Source organism: Amphiura filiformis, chromosome 9 (genome assembly GCF_039555335.1).
Source record: "Amphiura filiformis chromosome 9, Afil_fr2py, whole genome shotgun sequence".
NCBI lineage: Eukaryota > Metazoa > Echinodermata > Ophiuroidea > Amphilepidida > Amphiuridae > Amphiura > Amphiura filiformis.
The window spans coordinates 26,274,060-26,293,359 of record NC_092636.1 but is presented as its reverse complement, the minus strand read 5'-3'; the positions used below and the strand labels follow the sequence as shown (position 1 = coordinate 26,293,359).

The 19,300-nt window shown below is 37.5% G+C and overlaps 1 protein-coding gene across 1 annotated transcript; it reads right to left on the bottom strand.

Moving 5' to 3' along the window:
• Positions 1-1,701: 1,701 nt before the first annotated feature.
• LOC140160797 (malignant T-cell-amplified sequence 1-B-like) lies at positions 1,702-19,252 on the bottom strand. The gene is made up of 6 exons (XM_072184104.1): positions 19,097-19,252; positions 16,630-16,782; positions 13,984-14,078; positions 11,356-11,489; positions 6,557-6,624; positions 1,702-5,879 (listed from the first exon to the last, which is right to left on the bottom strand). The coding sequence occupies exons 1-6, from the start codon at positions 19,111-19,113 to the stop codon at positions 5,798-5,800; spliced, it is 549 nt and encodes a 182-aa protein (XP_072040205.1). The 5' UTR covers positions 19,114-19,252; the 3' UTR covers positions 1,702-5,797.
• Between the last annotated feature and the right edge of the window lie 48 nt (positions 19,253-19,300).

Below are 19,300 nucleotides of genomic sequence, written 5' to 3'. Positions count from 1 at the left end.
ATTGTCAACCGTGTAATTAAATGGGATTATTTTGAAATTTTAAAACGCTTGAAATATCACAAACAAATAGGCCTATGTTGATAAATAATATAAATACAAGCTAAAACCGTTGGGGTTCGATAATGAACCCCACAAAACTAACCGAGTATATGGAAAATGCCATGCGGCCAGGCGGTTTCACAAGTTGCCGGCTCGATCATGTCATCCGCCGTCTGGGTATAACCTTGTTTTGAGAATTGAGATGAACATGCAATGGATCAATATTACATATACCAAATTCACTGCACATCTCTCTTTAAGGTGGTACTACACCCCTTGATAAATTTTTGCATTTTTTCAAAAAACAATAACACACTCGTATCAAAAGTTATATATATTATAAGGGCAAGGAATCCAGTGGATACTACACTGGAATTTCAGTGACTCAAGACAAGCGGTACGTTATTTATGATAAGAAAAGAGGTACCGCTAGAAAGTACCTCATTTCTTATGAACTACTTGCCGTGAATCACTGAAATTTCAGCGAAGTAATTGGATTCCTTGCCCCTATAATATACATAACTTTGTTACCAGTGTGTAGTTATTTTTTGAGAAAAATGCAAAATTAATCACAAAATTTATCAGGGGGTGTAATACCACCTTAAAACATTTTCAGGAACATAAAACAGGTGTTAAAACTCCTACAGTATTATTACAGAACTAGGCGGTTACCCGTATTTGGCTGTTCTCGGCTGTCGCGATTACCTGGCTGATGGTGACTGTACCCACCAAGTTTTATGCGCATAGGACAGTTTTTACTAATTTGACCTCAGATGACCCCCTGTGACCTCGAAATGACCTTCCAAAATTTGGCTCTAAATGTTGACTGTAGCCTACCCACCACGTTTCATGCCCATACAACAGTTTTTAGTAATTTGACCTTGGATGACCCCAAAATGACCGTCCAAAAATTTGACTCTAAAAGTTGACGGTACCCAATTATTATATAGATGAGCATGTTTCATAAGGTTGGGGTTCAAAATGCTGATTGCGTTTTTCATATTTATACTTTGATGTTATTTTTGCATTCACTTCCGATTTTTTTAAAGAGCTTGCAGGCCTGTTCTTTTGAGGCTTGCAATTGCATGCCTTCACATACCTAAAATGATCACGGGGCGTTGGCTTTACAGTAATGCAGTAGCATAGCTAGGATTTTTTCACAGAGTGTAGAGAGTACACTTGAACTTCTAAGGTGTGGGATTTAAATTTTGATTTGCAAGATGCCTAGAATTTTCAAAGACCTGTGTTTGGTCACCTTTAGTCACATCAAACACAAGACATACAAAAGATCTTGTTTTACAATAGATTTGTAATATGCTTTAATATTGATTACTTCTTGTTCTTAATACTTCTTAGTTACAAAAAGAATAAAACAAGTTTTTGTTACATAAGATTTCTGATTGCTTAAATAGCAAGTCAATATTCCATCAGCTCTCCAGTAATGTGTACATCCAAATCAAAACGATGCACTTGTCACCTGCTACATGTGTCTCTTTTTACACAAATAGCTAAGAAGAAATACCATACTCATCTCAAGTGGCAGTCACTTCAAATCATCCCCAAGTCACATGGTCCAGGAATGTTCTCTGTATTCCTAAACCATGTGACTTGTGGATGATATGAAATTACCTGGACACTTGAGATGAGTAATGCTATTTATTCCCATTTTTAACTATGGTAAAAAGAGACACATGTAGCAACCGACAAATTCGTCATTTTGACATGGATGTACAGTTTAGAAAGTTACACCATCTAGTTGGGTTTTATTTTTTAGAATCATGTGCTCTTAAAGTAGAGAAAACTAATTTCATGACAAGGTATAGTTTTTTAGTTTGTTCAGTCTTTTGCCATCCACATGTATGATGTAAAAAACCAACTTTTGTGGGTTTTATTATAACCTTCCAATAATAATTGAGGGTTGAGAACTGGAAAGCCTTTTGGTACCAAAATGGGCTATTCCATTTGAAATTCACACTACCCCTGTGGAAGATTTTGAAAACATCTTCCCTAGGAGGAGTATGCATTTCAAATGGAATGAACACATTAGGCAGCTCCATTTGAATTTCATACACCCTCTGACAAAGATTCAAACTGAATCTTTCACAGAGGGAGGGTGAGTTTCAAATAGAGTTGGTTAATGTGTTAATTCCATTTTAAATTCATACTCCCCCTGTGGAAGATATTTCCAAAATCTTCCACAGGGGTAGTGTGAATTTTAAATGAAATAGCCCAAAGAGTTACATCTTCCTAGTTCTCAACCCTCACCCCAGTAGTTTCCCTTCAACAATACCATATGCATGTGCGCATATATTCTAAAGTCTGCACAAGAAGTAACGCAGCTGTTATAAATACACCTATAGCTTCAGAACTAATAATTGTTTTCACAATATTTTAACATAAAAAGAAGGATAATTTATTTACGCGCATTTTGATACCAAATATGTCCAGTTTCGTTCAATATTAACAATTCAGCAGTGTTTTGAAACAAAGATACCCGAATTTAAAAGTTGCCGCTATTTGTATTGATTTGAAGTAAAGCGCGAAGATAATGACGTGCTACAGTGCTGGCATAATAACCATTGATCGCTGTAAACTGCAACTTTTAAATTCTGGTATTTTTCTTAATGTTGGACGACATTTCACAAATGGGGTATCAAAATTCGCGTAAATAAATCATCCTTCTCTCTATGTTGAAATATTGTGAAAATAATTATTAGTTCTGAAGCTATAGGCGTATTTATAACAGCTGTATTACTTTTTTTGCAGACACCACCTACTGATGACATTACCTTATTTTTCAGAGGGAGTGTGAATTTCAAATGGGGTTTCCTAAAATGGGTGACTCTATTTGAAATCTACACTCCCCTGTGTGGGAGATTTAGGTCATGTCTTCCATAGAGGGTGTATGGATTTCACAACTAGAATGGCCCATTATAAGAAAGACAATTCCTTGATTATTTTTTTGAATTCTCATTTTGCACATACTTGAAATATCTGGTTTGTTACACTTATCCCCAAACGGTGACAACTCTCTAGTCCGAAGGTTGCCTAGTCCAAAGGCTCCTTAGTCTGAAAGTTCGCTAGTAGTCCGAACACGTAATTTACCATTCACTGGTCCGAATTCTGAAAAAGGTTCGCTAGTCCGAATATTGGGTTCTCTGGTCCGAGGGTTCGCTAGTCTGAATAATAAATAAAGTTCTCTAGCCCGAATATAGAATAAGGCTCGCTAACCCTAACCCTAAACCTCCCTCTTTTTCTATATTTGGTTTTCGGACTAGTGACCCTTTGGACTAGAGAACCTTCGGACTATAGCGACCCTTCGGACAAGAGAGAAGTCACGCCCCAAACTGGTAATAATACTCTGAAAATATGCACAAAAAATGTGTTTTTGTTGTAGTTGATAGAAGTCTGTTTTGTTGAGTACTAGATTCAACTTTCAAGAAATGGCTAAATAGCTCAGAATATCATTCCCTCCCCTGTTTTATAAAGCTAAGCTCCAAGATCAGGTTGACAAATTTGGCATTCTACCATTGACTCATTGAAATAAACTCCACATCATTGTGTTGGCATTCGCAATTTTGCAATGCTGTTAGACAGCCATATTTAAGATAATTCATTGAAGTAATAAATTAAAATTAAAAAAGACCACTTCACTGCTTTCATGACAGTAGTAGAATCAAATATAAAAGAAATGAACACAGTAAAAAGCATCTCATATTTTGGGGTCAACATATTTTTGTGATTTATACATATTTCATCTATAGATGCAAAAGCTTTACTCTGGTTGTTTTTGTTCTTTTTAGTTTTTTTTTTTTCTTCCAAAGGGTAGTTTATCTGAACCCTTTCAATGTTTACAAATAGTTTTCGTAAGGCAATATAATATATGGGCCAAAAAAAAAGGTTTGTCTCAAAGGTTGCGCACATTTGTAAAATCGCGCAGATTTTTTACCTCAAAATACCAAGTCGGGAATAAAAAAAAAATCGCATTTCGCATTTGTTTTCAAACCACTTTTGAGCTTTGAGACAAACATTTGTTTTTTGCCTTATAATATTCGCAGAAGAGGAGTGAGAATGCCCTCAATGTTTTTCACAATTCTAATTTTTACACGATTTTAATGGACTGAAATGCCCTGATAAAGGCCTAAAGTGCTGTGACAAAATTGTGAGATTTTTTAATAAAGTAACTGGGATCTCAAGATCAGATTACGCAGATGTTAACGATCTGGATGCTGGAAAGAAATAATACAAAACGTTCCAGCTACGGTGACACCTCATGATGTCATGAGCTGAACAAATTCCATTCTTTGTGTCAGCAGTAATTTCACTAGACATGTTCATCTATCAAGGCACAGTTCTTTAACCCCAAAACATTTGCACATTCATTGAATGACCTTTGAAGATTTGGGTACAAAAATTCATACTCTGAAACTTGAGGTCAAATTTTGTACTATGATTGTTTGATTGAGGTTATTGAATATGCCATTGGGATGAGGCCATTTTGCTCCATAGTGTTTGTGAGTGTGAATGCAATGGAGCAATAAATATAACATTGATTTGCTAAGAATTGAACAGGGCACCTGTCTTATCAAATCACTCTAATACCTTTGTGGAAGTGACAGAGGTGTCCTCAAAGTTGGAACTACCGTATTGTTTGTAATAAACGCTCCCCCTCTAATAAACGCCCCCTCCAATTTTTGTGTGAAAAATAGACAAAAATGCAAACATTTCCATGCCATATCGTGTAGGTAAGCTTAAAACTTGCATCAGTAATGGCAGTCACGATCGCTAAATTGCATGGAAAAAACCTATTTTGACTCAACTCCCATCCATTCATTGCCTAATTATGGTAAAATTTCACTAATTCCATGCACTTACAGGTGTAATTTTGTTGTATTTCCCACGAAATTGTAATTTTCAGTGGGCGCCGCCATCTCTTGTATGGTCGTAAATCCTCCTTTTAACAGGAGCACCATCGGAAATTGAACCCGATTTTTAAGCTTTTTTCACTGACAATTCACTTCCAAAAAACGCCACACATTTAGAAAAATGCAACGTCCCCAGGCGTTTATTACAAACAATACGGTATACCTTATAGTATATGCTTTAAAAGCATGCATACACTACCTTTAGAAAAAATTAATCTTCATATAATTACAGTACTTAAAACTGGGTGACAAGTTGCTCCACCAGCTTTCTTAATTATTGGGATTGAGAAAAATATTCTTTTCATCCTAAAGTTTGTTATGTTTTCAACATTGAGCAGGGCTTACATTTAACTTGTCCACTGTATGTTTAAAATTGAGTTGGCTGTGTTTTACAAATTGCCCACCAGCATTTACAGCTTTCCTTATCTAGCTGGATTGATCCAACAGCCCAGTGCTAAGTGGGCTATATTATAGTTAAACTCCATACACCCCCTATTGAAGACATGGTATTAATCTCCCACAGAGGGTGTAAATTTCAAAAGGAGTCACTCATTCAGGTAACCCCATTTGAAATTCACATTCCATGTGTGGAAGATTAACTTAGGTCATGTCTTCCATAGGGGATGTATGGATTTCAACTTGGATAGAGCAATGTGAGCCCTGTATTGAGATTCTGTTGAAGAGGGCAGTGGTCTACACTGTCCAACATTGCACATGAGCTGCAACTACAGTAGTGTGTTTTACACCCAAGGCCAGGCTGGTAATATTGGTCAATGCTCACATGGAAGGCCTGTATTTTAAGTTTTCTTTGCACCACAGAGTCCAACCAGTTGCTATTTAACCGTTTTCATTTGCCAGAGTCCGTCGTTGAGGTAATGTACATTGTCTATTCCGATGCCTTTGTTCACAGATTTTCTGGGGAAAAATCAGGTATATTAATGTAACAAAATGCATTTGAAAGAATTTGTATAATTACCAATATTTAGCTCCAATAAGATGTATGCTTGATGATTTGAAAATATGCATACCGTATTTCGCCCCGGGGCGTTTCCCAAGGGGGGCATTTGTTCAAGGTCAAGTTTAGAACGATAATAACTGTTAAAATCATTAGGTAAACTTACAACTCATGCTAAAATGACGAACTATGAACTAGAAACACTGACTTCTGGTTCACTTCCGGGTTTCTGATCCAGATTTTCGCCAATTATTGACACTATTATCGACCATGTGGGCAACTTACTATACAAGATAGCATGGAAATATCGGTATTTTTGAAACATCTTGGTTGAAAAAAGTGGTGGGGGGCATTTATTTGAGGGGGGGTGAGACTATTTGACGAAATACGGTAGGTATGTAGTGCAAAACTGCAAATTATGGAGGTCAAAAGTCAGGAGTCACTTTTCTACCAAAATTTGTCTCCCGGTTCAGGCTTGTTGACAGGAATCAGAGCTGCTTTAGGTCTGATGGGAGCCATTTGGCTCCTGCTAAATTTCACCCTTGGTCTGATTCCCATTTGCACACAAAGTAGCCGGATACATGGGTCTGTCCTAGATATAAGACATTTCAGTAAGAGCCCTAATTATACTACTTACATTTCATCAGCAGACATTTTCATTATTCCTATTGCGAGTGCATGCTCCTTTCCCTCAGCCATAAGTGCCTGCAAATATTTCATTAAGGAAAAACAAAACAAGCAGTTCCACCTTGGTTGAATGGCAATGACCCCCACAGGTCAAGTTACATGCCATTTGGAGGCATTTTCCAGTGTAAGTTTGGTTTGGGTAAAGGTAGGAATATGAAAGTGGACCCATCATTACCTAGCTGGGGGGTTTACACCCCCCCCAGCTAGGTATTGTAATAGTTCGGGTTCTTCCGCTGGAAACAAACCACTGTAATCTTCCCGTTTTCTTCCGCTGGCAACAAAGTGAAATTGCACATGTTTTTTACCTAGCTGGGGTTTACACCCCACCTAGGTATTATAATCGTTCGGGTTCTTCCGCTGGCAACAAACCACTGTGAAACCCTGACTTGATGCTATGTAAGAATTATTTGACTTGTGAAGATATGGTTTGGCCTTTTTGAATCATTGTTTTTAGCTGCGGGTGTTAGCTGCGGGTAATTTAGAGTGTGGCCTGTGTTGGTCTGGTGGGTGGGGTGGGGTGTTGCTGGGTGGGTTGGTTGGGTTCTGGTGGCGGGGGAGGGGGGGTAAATCCATGTGTCTGATAGGTAGAGGTCACTGAGCAGATTTCCATCTTGTAATAATGTAATAATGTGTACATCCATATCGGGAGGGTGGGCTTGTCGGCTGCTGCATGTGCCTCTTTTCATTTGTTGGCCTTGGGTGGGTGCCGGACTCGTCCCGGGTCCCGGTCGCTTGGGGTCGTCCCCGGGTTGCCTGGTTTGGGAATGTTTTCTGTATTCCTTCATGTAGGCAATGTGGCTTGGGGATGATCTGGATTGGCCTCCACGTGGCATGGGTCTGGTTTTTGTTCTTGGCTGGTAGGTGGGGGAGGCATGTGTGATGGCTGGCGGGTGCATCCTTGTGATGTGGATGTACACACAATGTGTTTAAACAGTGCAATAGTATATATTTTTATGTAATTGCCCCAATGGGTTGGAGGAGTCACACCTTTTGGTGACAGTGTCTTGATGCTTCTGACTCTTCCTGGCTAGCCCATTAATTGGGTCTATTTTACTTTTGTTTCCTTTTGTATATATTGAGTAATTTTACTTTGCTTTTTGATGTATTTTAGCCGAATTTGTAAAATAAAATAAAATAAAATAAATAAATAGCAGCTCTATTTATTTTATTTATTTATTTATTTATTTATTTGGAAAACGCTTTTATAACAGCGGCACCCACCGTCTTGGTGGTGCATCCATATAAACAAAAGTTAACAAGAATTAAAAGATGATACTGAAAGTATTTACAAAAGTTAACAATACAAACAGAAATACTAAAATACTAAAGTTAAAATACTAAAAAGAATACAAAGTTGGCTTGCATTCATCGTCCGCCTGTGGGTCAAATGAAGTGAGGAAAAAGAATGAAGCAAATAAAGCCAGCATCAAAAGCCAATTGGCCCCTGGGTGGAAGCTGAGTGCCAGCCACTTAAAAACTACATCAACTGGATATATACATTATACAATAGACAAGATTGTATTCAGTGTGGTGAAGAATTAATTACTTAAGGAAATCATTACGTGCCTTCCATGTTCTTTTCAGTAAAGATTTACATGTGACATCAAAACAAACATTAGCAGTGTGAACTAAGTCACTAGGAAAAGTTGGTAAAATTGGGTGCAGTCACCCCCAAGCAAGATAAATAATTTCTCATCAATGTTGCTTGTAATAAATAATTCCCATACATATAATAGACCATTCCTTTCTAAACTTTCCTTCAATCTTTTGAACTCATTAGAACGAATATCATTGTACACTCGGCAAGAAAATATAAAATGCCTAATATCTTCTATATTACTATGACACAAATCACATAAACCAGAAGTTTTACTATTATGCCAAGAGGCAACTCTACCGTTTAGAGGCAGTGTATTTGATCTTGCCTTAAACTTTAAGCTGGCACCATAAAAATCCAATTTATCTTGAAGATAATTCTCCAGGTTGGGCTTATTCTTAAAACGTATGTAATCACACAATGAGGATTTATTACAAGCTGTATTGTACCAACTTCTATTGTAATGATCTTGATTTGCATCTTGAAACAATCTAATCCACGATGGTTGATGAATAGGCCTATACACAGACCGAAAGATTTGGTCAAAACCACTGTCATTTAAAGTCTCTTCAATTTATTTATTTATTTATTTATTTATTTATTTGGAAAACGCTTTTATAACAGCGGCACCCACCGTCTTGGTGGTGCATCCATATAAACAAAAGTTAACAAGAATTAAAAGATGATACTGAAAGTATTTACAAAAGTTAACAATACAAACAGAAATACTAAAATACTAAAGTTAAAATACTAAAAAGAATACAAAGTTGGCTTGCATTCATCGTCCGCCCGTGGGTCAAATGAAAAAAAAAAAAAGAATGAAGCAAATAAAGCCAGCATCAAAAGCCAATTGGCCCCTGGGTGGAAGCTGAGTGCCAGCCACTTAAAAACTACATCAACTGGATATATACATTATACAATATCAATGCAACCGATCCAATTCCATCTTAAGTCACCATGTCTCTTCGTCTGTTAGTCCGTCCGTTAGTCCGTTAGTAACAAACGCTAAAAAATGCTGTTACGTCTACATTGTTTGTCGCATGGCTATGATACTTGTTGAGGGGAGAGCCTATACCGCCCCATACTGGAAAAGCGTTTATCCCTAAATTTGGGAAAATGAGGGAAATTGAGGGAAGTTAAGGAAATTGAAGAGAATTAAGGAAATTGGGATTTTTTTAAGAGAATGAAGGGAAATAGAAATTTTTGTTCTTTTTTTTTTCCGAATTTTTTTTTTTTCCAAAATTTTTTTTTTGAAATTTTTTTTTCCAAATTTTTTTTTTTGTGAAATTTTTTTTTTCCGAAATTTTTTTTTTCCCTAATTTTTTTTTTTCCGAATTTTTTTTTTTTTGAAATTTTTTTTTTTTCCAAATTTTTTTTTTTCCGAATTTTTTTTTCCAAATTTTTTTTCCGAATTTTTTTTTTTCCGAAATTTTTTTTTTTGAAATTTTTTTTTTCCGAAATTTTTTTTTTTCCTTAATTTTTTTTTTTTCCGAATTTTTTTTGTTGAAATTCAGTGACAATAAACTTGATGAGAAGAGTAACATTTTGGAATATTTTGCATGGATCAGGTCAAAGGTCAGCTGGGGTCAAATCTTGAATTTCAATATCTGGACATCTGTAAGGGTACGGGCAGGCCGTTGCAACTTCTATACTAGCGCCAATACAAAAGATGGCGACAGCGTCGGCTTCCCCTGTGTATTACTCTGTTGATAGCCTGCAGAAACTGCAGAAAAATGCTGCTGCCATCTACGATAGTACTGCGTAGTGCTGTGGAGACTTATGTTAGCATGACGTCACGAATATGCTAATTACAGAAAAATGCTGCTGCCATCAACGACAGCAGCTAGCGACATAGGCTACGTAAATCGCGTATTTATATAAGGACTTATTTTTTGCCACTGGCCTCACGTCGGTGAACGGAGTTGCAAGTCCATCGCACTACGTGCTCTATATTAGTCCATGGTACGGGGCTCAATCTCGGCGACAACCTCATGACCAGGGGAACATGTTGGAACATTTTGCAGGGGCAGGTCAAAAGTCAGCTGGGGTCAAATCTTCAATTTCAATATCTGGACATCTGTAAGGGTACGGGGCTCAATCTCGGTGACAACCTCATGACCTGTGGAACATATTGGAACATTTTGCACGGGTCAGCTCAAAAGACATCATTCTGGGGCCAAATCTTAGAATTGCGTTATCTGGACATCTGTAAGAGGTACAGGGCTCAAACTCGGTGACAACTCATGACCAGGGGTGAATTATGGAACATCTTGCAGGGGTCTGGTCAAAGGTCATCTGGGTCAAATCTTACAATTGCATTTTCTGGACATCTGTGAGGAGTACCGGACTCAAAACTCGGTGACAACAAGCCTCATGACAGGGGAACATTTTTGGAACATTTTGCAGGGGTCAGATACCTCCACAACACCAACATGCCCCAGCTAGGTTTGTGGTCTATGACCACCATTTGCCTCTAGTTAATATACCAACTTTTCAAGAAATTGGACCCATCGATACACAAAAACTCAAAAATGTCTGCCAAATTTAACAACTTTTCCTACATTGAGTATCCGTAAAAAATTGAGAAAATTTGGAAAAAATGACCCATCCAGATACCAAAATTGGCCTTAAAAAAGAGGTTATTAATATACCAAAAACCTGCACATCCCCATATCTCCATTAATTGCAGAATATATCAAAATTCAGGAACATTTTCAGCTTTTTCTCCCAAGTTTAGGTTTTGGATTGGAACTGAGTGTCATCTCTGAAGGAGCCACTTTTAGTACAACAGAGTTAGTGGTCAGCAGGGGTAGTGCTAGAACTCAACACTCCAGTGTCCGCAGGGACCCCAGAACTTGCAGAAAATTAAAAAGTAGGGGGTCCGGAGTGAAGTTTGGTGAGTCCGAGTTGCACAAATGCAGCATAAATAGTATGTCTGCAATAGCGCTAGATTGAAAAACTGGGGGTCTGCAGGGACCCCTGAACTTGCAGAAAATTTAAAAACAGGGGGTCCGAACTCTATTTTGGTGGGTCCGGGATCCACAAAAGCAACCTAGCGCTACCCTTGGTGGTCAGATCTGTTAACAAAAATGATAGAAAGATAAGAATGTTTGTTTCCCTCACCTTAAAAAAGATTACACAATAAAGGATACAACTACGGTCTCTTTCTCTGCTGGTGTTAGTATTGCACCTTTTGATGTTAGCCCTGGACACATGATGTTGGCTCCACTTAATACAAACCTTACGGCCCCTTTGTCTACTTGTTGAGGTGGGAGAATGAAAGGAACTGAAAAATAACAAGCATAGAGATTATAGTCAAGATATGTTACAATCGTTGCTATTTTTTTTCAATGTTGTCTATGTACCACTACACTGGCATTAAGGACAAAAATGGGAAAGGGCACATTTCATGGGTTTCCATTAATTTCAGGGCTTCTTGAGCACTGGTTCAGTGCATATTCACTCCCCCAATCCGAAATGCATTACAAGCAGCGACCCGTGGGCCACATGCAACCCAATGAAGTCCAATGCAACATTATGATATAAGTTTATACCACTACCGTAAACGTTCACCTAATGGCGCTATGGGCTCCCTTGACATAACTGGAATTTTAGACACAAACTAAAAGTGCCCTCCCATAAAAAAATCCCACCAGAAAATAAGGGCACATACCCTTAATTCTTGTTGGGAGCTCTCTATTTGTACATGAAATTTAGTTTACCCCATGGCAAAAGAGCCCAGGTGCGCCATTAGGCGAACGTTTACGGTATAAGCAACCCGTCAAACTGTCAGAAATTCACAACTTGGCTCTTGTGTCCAAAAGGTTGGTCACCCCTGATGCAAACAAAACCCCATCGAAAATTTGCTGGGAAATGTATCTAATGACTCATGCTTCTCCATTCGCTGACGTAGTGCATGTTAGTATCCATTGGTTACTGGTTCAAGCCTTGGCTAATACACCTTTTCCGAATTATGATAAGCCATAGGCTTTGTGTTGTGATCATTTCGATCAGTGGTTCATAACAAAGAAAGCAACGGTCATATTCTAATGTGCACTACGCCAGTGAATTGAATTGTTCCATGAAAAAATATACTGTCTACAATATATAGTACATTGTAGATGTACATACACTACTCCAAGAAATTAGAGGAACAAACCTATATTTCATGTTTTCATCAAAGATAAAACTTAAATACATTGAAAAATTGGTTCAACTTCATTGTAGACAAATTCCATTGTTTGCTAGACATAATGACTAATGAAAAAATGTGTTTCTCCAATCAGCTGGTCCTCAGAGTATCGGAGTGTCCAATTGTCAAATTTTGGCATTATTTTTGCTTACAAAAGGTTCTCCAAACAGTTTTGAAATCAAAATCTCCACAAATCATTCTTAAATGGTGCCTAGTAATGGGTATGACCTCCTCGGGCTGCTATACACTCTTCACAACGTCGAGGCATGCTCTGGATCAGGGTGCGGAGGGAGTCCTGAGGAAGGTGATCCACTCTTCAATCAGAGCATCTCTTAGTGACTGGACATTGTCTGGAACTTGTTGCCGTTGTCTTACCCGTCTACCAAGCATGTCCCAAGCATGTTCTATTGGATTCAGGTCAGGTGACCTTGCAGGCCAGTCCAGAGTCTCAATTCCCTCATTGTCCAGGAAGTTCATCACAACACGAGCAATATGTGGACGGACGTTATCCTGCATAAGAATGAAATTTTGACCAATTGCACGAGCAATGGGGACAACAAAAGGTCTCAGTACCTCATCTCTGTATCTTACACCCGTCAGTGAGCCTCTGTCTATCACAATAAGGTCCGTGACGTCCGCTCAAAAGATCCCTGCCCAGACCATGACGGACCCACCTCCAAAATGATCAACTTCAACAATGTTACAGTTAGCATATCGTTCTCCTTGACGTCTCCACACCCTCACATCATTGGTGGAAACAGTGAATCTGCTCTCATTTGTGAACAGTACAGGGGGTCCAATCACCATCTTGCCAATGTTGGTGATTTTTGGCAAAGTCCAATCTGGCTCTGCGGTGCCGTGGGATCAAAATGGGACCTGTTGCAGGTCTTCTAGCGTTCATTCCGTCTTCATGCAAACGACTCCTTACTGTTTCATTGCTCATACGCACACCAGCCCCTCTGCGGAAGTCCATATTTATGGATCTTGCTGTACTCTGGCGGTTCCGACGAGCAAGCAACTGGAGATAACGGTCTTGCCGGGGGGTTATGATACGTCTGCGGCCTTGGCCTGGTCTTCTGACATACAGACCATCTTCCAGGTAGCGATGATATGCACGATTAATGACACTGGGAGGTACCCCAAGCTGCTCAGCTGCATAACGCTGTGTGTGACCTTCTGCAAGCATCTGGACAACCCTAGCAACCTCAACCTCGGTCAATTCGCCATTAACAACATCCCACATGCTCAGAAGACTGAGCGGTACCAGTAGAAATTGGATTAACATGTTGGAATGAAGAAATCTGAGAAAAGCTTATGGAGTCTGCTTTACACAAAATCAGTGCTTTGAGTGAACATGTGGATGTCCAAGGCCGTAAGTCCTTGAAGACATGCATGGTTTCACATTTGACTGTCCAGTATTGCTAAGATTACAATAGGGTACACCTGGTATACAAATGACATGTCCTTGATGCTTTCTGTTGATGCAATACCCAGTTAAAGTTATAACATAACCTTGTTCCTCTAATTTCTTGGAGTAGTGTACATACATAATGTTTTCACTATTACACATACACAATTCATTACTCACATTTATGTAGTAACCTTAATGTTGGCATAAAGTCTCCTCTCTGTTTGAAGAAAAGTGGTTCCCCTTTGATGGTAAGAATTTCAATGTGATCATGGCTGCAAAAGGAATCAAAATGCAGTGATATTAATTAAATTAAAGCTATGGGTATTCAATAGTAACAAGTACATTATACCGTATATCAAGCAGTATTAATTAAAGCCATATTATCACATTTCTGTAAAAATAGATTAGTATCCATAAAATGTTAGCTTTTACTGTCAGACATGTCCCCTTTTAATTTTGAACCTAACAAGTGAGGTAAAGCATAGAAAATTGGAATTTACTACTAGCGCCTATGCAATTGTTACTCCCTGCATGTTGTAATATGGTACGATCCTTGGGGTGTATGTATGTGTATCCCGCACGCCGTGTACGTACTGTGCATACGTGTTCGACTAATATTTCCTTTGTAATAATAAAACGCCGGTTCCATCGTTTTATTCAAAATCTAGGATTTTGACAAGACTACAGAGTACATGTATCTTTATTGACTAAGGTACATTACAATCGTGTAAAAACCAGAATTTAACATTTTTGAGGGCGTTCTCCTCAGCAAATGTTATAATATGTGACCATCCACCACAACTGAGCCCGGATGTCTCCAGTGCCACTATTGAGATATGCTCCATTGAACTTAACAATAAACAATAGGAAACAAAGGATTTATTGACTGTTTTATTGATTTTTCACTACTTAAATGTCAAGTACTATAGACATGATATACATCATTTTAAAGCTAATTTCAAGCAGAATATGTTGGTTGAATATCTCAAAAATGATGATTGGCGACTTCAGGGCTCAGTTGTGCTGGATGGTCACATATGGCTTTAAGCCCTAACTGCAATAGCTGCCCTATTGGACATTTGACAATTTCTGCATTCTATATTGTACATGTTGATAAAAAATATGACATTTGGCAGCTATTGCAGATGGGGGCCTTCTTCCACTAAAACCTTCCAGCAAAATGAGGACAATCTTGGCAAAGTTGTTTTTCAGTTACCATTCAAATCCCAGGGTCAGGATTTAAGCGAGGATTCTAGAATAGATTCTCGCAAGAATGCTTGTGAACAAATTTGTGTGAATCAAAGCTGATTCTTGTGTGAATCAAAGCTGATTCTTGTGTGAATCAAAGCTGATTCTTGTGTGAATCAAAGCTGATTCAATTCTCACAAACATTTGTAGTTTACACAGAAATCAAGATTGATTCTCGCACTACGAAATGAGATTCTGACCCTGAATCCCAATCCTCTTATTATATAACCATGTTTTTTTAACCGGGTTTGCGAAGTAACTTGGCATCCTTTTGTCACATTTTTATGACATTTAAAACATGAAATGAAAGCTGATTATATTAGGTCCTTTAAAATTATGGTATCCAAATTTGTTGTGTCTGGTTTCAAATTAATATTCCACTGGCTAAAGTTGCCTTGAAATTTGGCGAGAATTAATTCTAACGGGGATTCTCCTTAACCAATTTGTGTGAATGATAGTGAAACTAAAGACATGTGTGTCAAGTTTTTGATCCTACATGCTATAAAGTAAAAGGGGAGAGATTATTAAATTATGAGCACTGTATCACAACCCTGCACCGAATTACCAATACACGTATACAGGTGAGGTAATGTTGAGTGGTGTAGCATTATCATTTGGCGTTTGTGACCGCAGACTTTCAATGTGTTAAACTAGAGTCCGAAGTTTACCGTTTTCTAAAATCCATTTTCCGTGTTGTAATCGGTGTTGTAAAATCTGTGTCATGAATAATGCTTAAAATGTATAAACAATGATATTAATGTCACAATAAAGTGTTCAATATCGCGATCAATATGCTCTGATTGGAATATGCTCACGATAATATAGGCCGAATATTATGATGTTTGGAGGGATATAGGGGATTCATGCCTTGGTAATATACCTTTATTTCGGTATTATGAAACAGTATTTTTATCATAAATATTGACATACACAACTCATCATTGTTTTTAACATTTATTTCTCTTATCTTTAAACAATTTTTGTCACATCATACAAAAATATCATTTTCCGTGTTGTACCTCCGATTCCGTGATTTTCTTCCGTTTTCCGTAAAACGGAAAACTTTGGATTCTATGTTAAACATTAAACATATAATGTTTGCTGCAAACTTGGGCTTGTTCATCATTGTATTCTAGGGGAAGAGGAAGTAATTGACATTATTTTCCTTAATGTAGATATTATTTTAGAATTCACCATTTGAACATATTAGTATATGTGATCATTGTTTTTCTTGGGCTATACAGAATATCAAAATGATTGATATACCCATCAGTTTCCAGTGATTATGGACAAGACTGCCATATCAAAATAAAACGGAGGAGCTCCCTTATTTATAAATGAATGTTATATGATCATAAAACTGTAAATCCTGGGCATTTCAAGAAGATCCACACTCCACAGTTGTATTGAAGATGCAGGCTTGTCAATAAACACCTTAAACTGATGGGTACCAATCATTTTGATACAGCCTGTATGTTCAATACTATTGTGACTCCGGGCTATGACTGATACTGATAATTTACCAAGCCATACTGATGAGTCCAGGTACTGAGTAACACCAATACATGTACATACCATTTGACTAATTTCATTTGTTCTTTCTTGGGCAAGATGATGTCTTGATACTCTGCTATAGCTGGGTAATTTGACAAAATATCTGACGTTATTTTACGTATTACAGAGGACTTCATCTGAGTAACACCAGATATATTCTCCTTATCATCAAATCTGTCAAAATAATTGACCAAAGTAAATAAATAAACAAATAAATAAATAATAACAATATATTTGATTTAGCATTTAAGGTACGATTACCGAATAGGGTGCAACTTGCTAGACTTGAGTCCAGTCTTTGTTTACGGAGTTTAGGGTTAGGGTTTAGGGTTGGGGTATGGCAGCCTTGTAATAAGACAAGTAGAGTTGCACCCTATTCAGCAATAGCTTGACATTTAATCAAGTACATGTCCTGATGGAAACCAGTACACATCAATTAACATTACATACCACTACACCCATTATAATGGGTGTAACTGCCCAACACAGTTTTTGGTGACTTTGGTTTGAGAGTTGTTTTTAGGTAATTTTGGGTCGCTGATTTCAAATACGGTATAGCATTAGTTTTTGCATATCACGTCAAATTTTCACCCTATGGTATACCCCCGCTTATATGAGAGGGTGTATTGCCCGGGTCCATAAAGTTACTAAATCACATGAACCCAATTCAAAGTCAAAAGGTAAATGCATAAATATTGACATAATAATATCAACTATATAAAGGTACACTAATTTGGCAAGAAGATTTGCCTTAGCATGTTTATGGAACAAATTTACGTCTACGGAAATATGTAGAAATATACAAGATTCCATTTGTTTCAGAGCTCCATTATGTGGTGCAAAGCATCATGGGAAGGTATGATTGTCTGCTATTAAGCTGTATTTATCAGTCCAATTCCACTTAATGTACATTGTACAATATTTTTAAGACAAAGGCAAAAAGTATAACTCACCCTGTCCTTGCTTATTAAACATATGTGTTCTAAATAGTAATTCATGAAATTTCACCATTTGTCATAGAAAAAAAACTTGACCTGATAGGGAAAAACTGATGCCATATTTGAAATCAGCGACCCCAAATTAGTTAAAAACAACTCTTAAATCCAAGTCACCAGAAAAAAAGTTAAATTTTGTTGGCCAGTGTTATCATTCTTGACAAGATAGCTCATGCTTTTTAGGCCTAACAAAAATAACTTTTGGTTTCCGGTTACATTGCTGAAAAAACTGGGACTGTGTAGGTAGGAAAAAATTTTATTTTGAAAAATTTTTTTGATCCATGATGCAAGAACTCTCTAACCCACTCCAACCTTACGACATGTAACTATTAATACAAACCCACCCAATCCCAACCCTTGCCCTTATCCCCTTATTTCCGGGCCTTATTTAGGGAGAAATTGATTTTACCTTAAAAATCGGACCTATATTTAATTTTTTATGTTTTTAAAATGCATGAATGTGTTAGTAACGTTTTAATTACTTTATTTTGCCTAATTTCATTGAATTTGCTATTTTTATTGCTAAATATAAATAAAAGAGAAACCTTTAAAAGAATTTTGGAAATTTAAAAACAAAATCAAAAATTCTGAAAATGCAAGTTTTTTTCTTCTGGGTAAGAATTTTTATCTTACATGTACATACAACAGTTTCTTTCTTGCAGGTTAGAAATTTGATATAAATAGGTCATTAAGACTCATCATACAAAATTCATGCATGGGCCTATTTCTAAATTTCTAACCTGGCCGGGGTCACCTATAATGAGAAAATTGGGGGGATGAGGCTGTCTATTGATAGAGGCCGTCAGCATGACGTCATATATGCCGCCATCTTGTGGGTACAGGAAAATCACTGTGTCGATGATATGCGTGATAATAGCTGCATAGCTGCGTGACAAGCTGCGCCCTGCGCGTAGTGTCCGACACATGAACACTCGTATCATTTGTACCCACAAGATGGCAAAAGGCCTCTATTGGGTTACGGATCTTTTAAAAATAAAAGGGCATTTCGTGATCCACAGGCTCCACAGCCTCATCCCCCACTTTTCTCAAAAAAGTTGAGATTTTTATACCACTGGAAACCTCTGGCTACATAATGTTTATGTACCGGTGCATCAAAAATTCCAGATTAATTCGTTTAGCAAAAATAAAATATCGTCAAATTTTAATTTCGTTCTGGTATACCATGTGAACCAAATTACAACAGTGGCCTAACTATTGCAGCTATGCTATGGAGCAGTGAAATGCACATAATCATGCATATAAACTCGCAAATGCAAAATCAGAATCAACTGAAGGATTAGTGTTATAACCCTAACCCTCATCTAAGGCAGCTAAACATGTAAATATAAAAAACCCAAATTTAAACTACTGTCATGACTGTCTTTCAAAATCAAAATTCAAGATTATCAAATGAGAATGAAATTGTTGTACATGATCATGATATTGGATAGCTTCAAAGCTGAATTTATTTATTACTTGTGAAGTGAACTTACTTCTTGAACCACGCCATTTTAGAATTGGGAAAAAATGCCCGACTTCTACCGTAAATTTCAGTACAAACTCTGATTTCAGTAAGCTTAAAAATTCACTCAACAGCTTGCTTGTCCATCCATTTGACCCAGCTCATGCTGATGACCTCAATTGACCTGTATGTCAAGACTGATCCATTAATATTAATGAGGTAAAGATGTTTTATG

What these genes read in the sequence shown, in the direction of transcription:
- LOC140160797 (XM_072184104.1), bottom strand. An exon ending in CAGAGAAAGAGACCGTAGTT is followed by an intron (nt 6,625 to 11,355) that starts GTATCCTTTATT and finishes AAATATTTGCAG; the next exon opens with GCACTTATGGCTGAGGGAAA. An exon ending in AAAATGTCTGCTGATGAAAT is followed by an intron (nt 5,880 to 6,556) that starts GTAAGTAGTATA and finishes ATTTTTCCCCAG; the next exon opens with AAAATCTGTGAACAAAGGCA.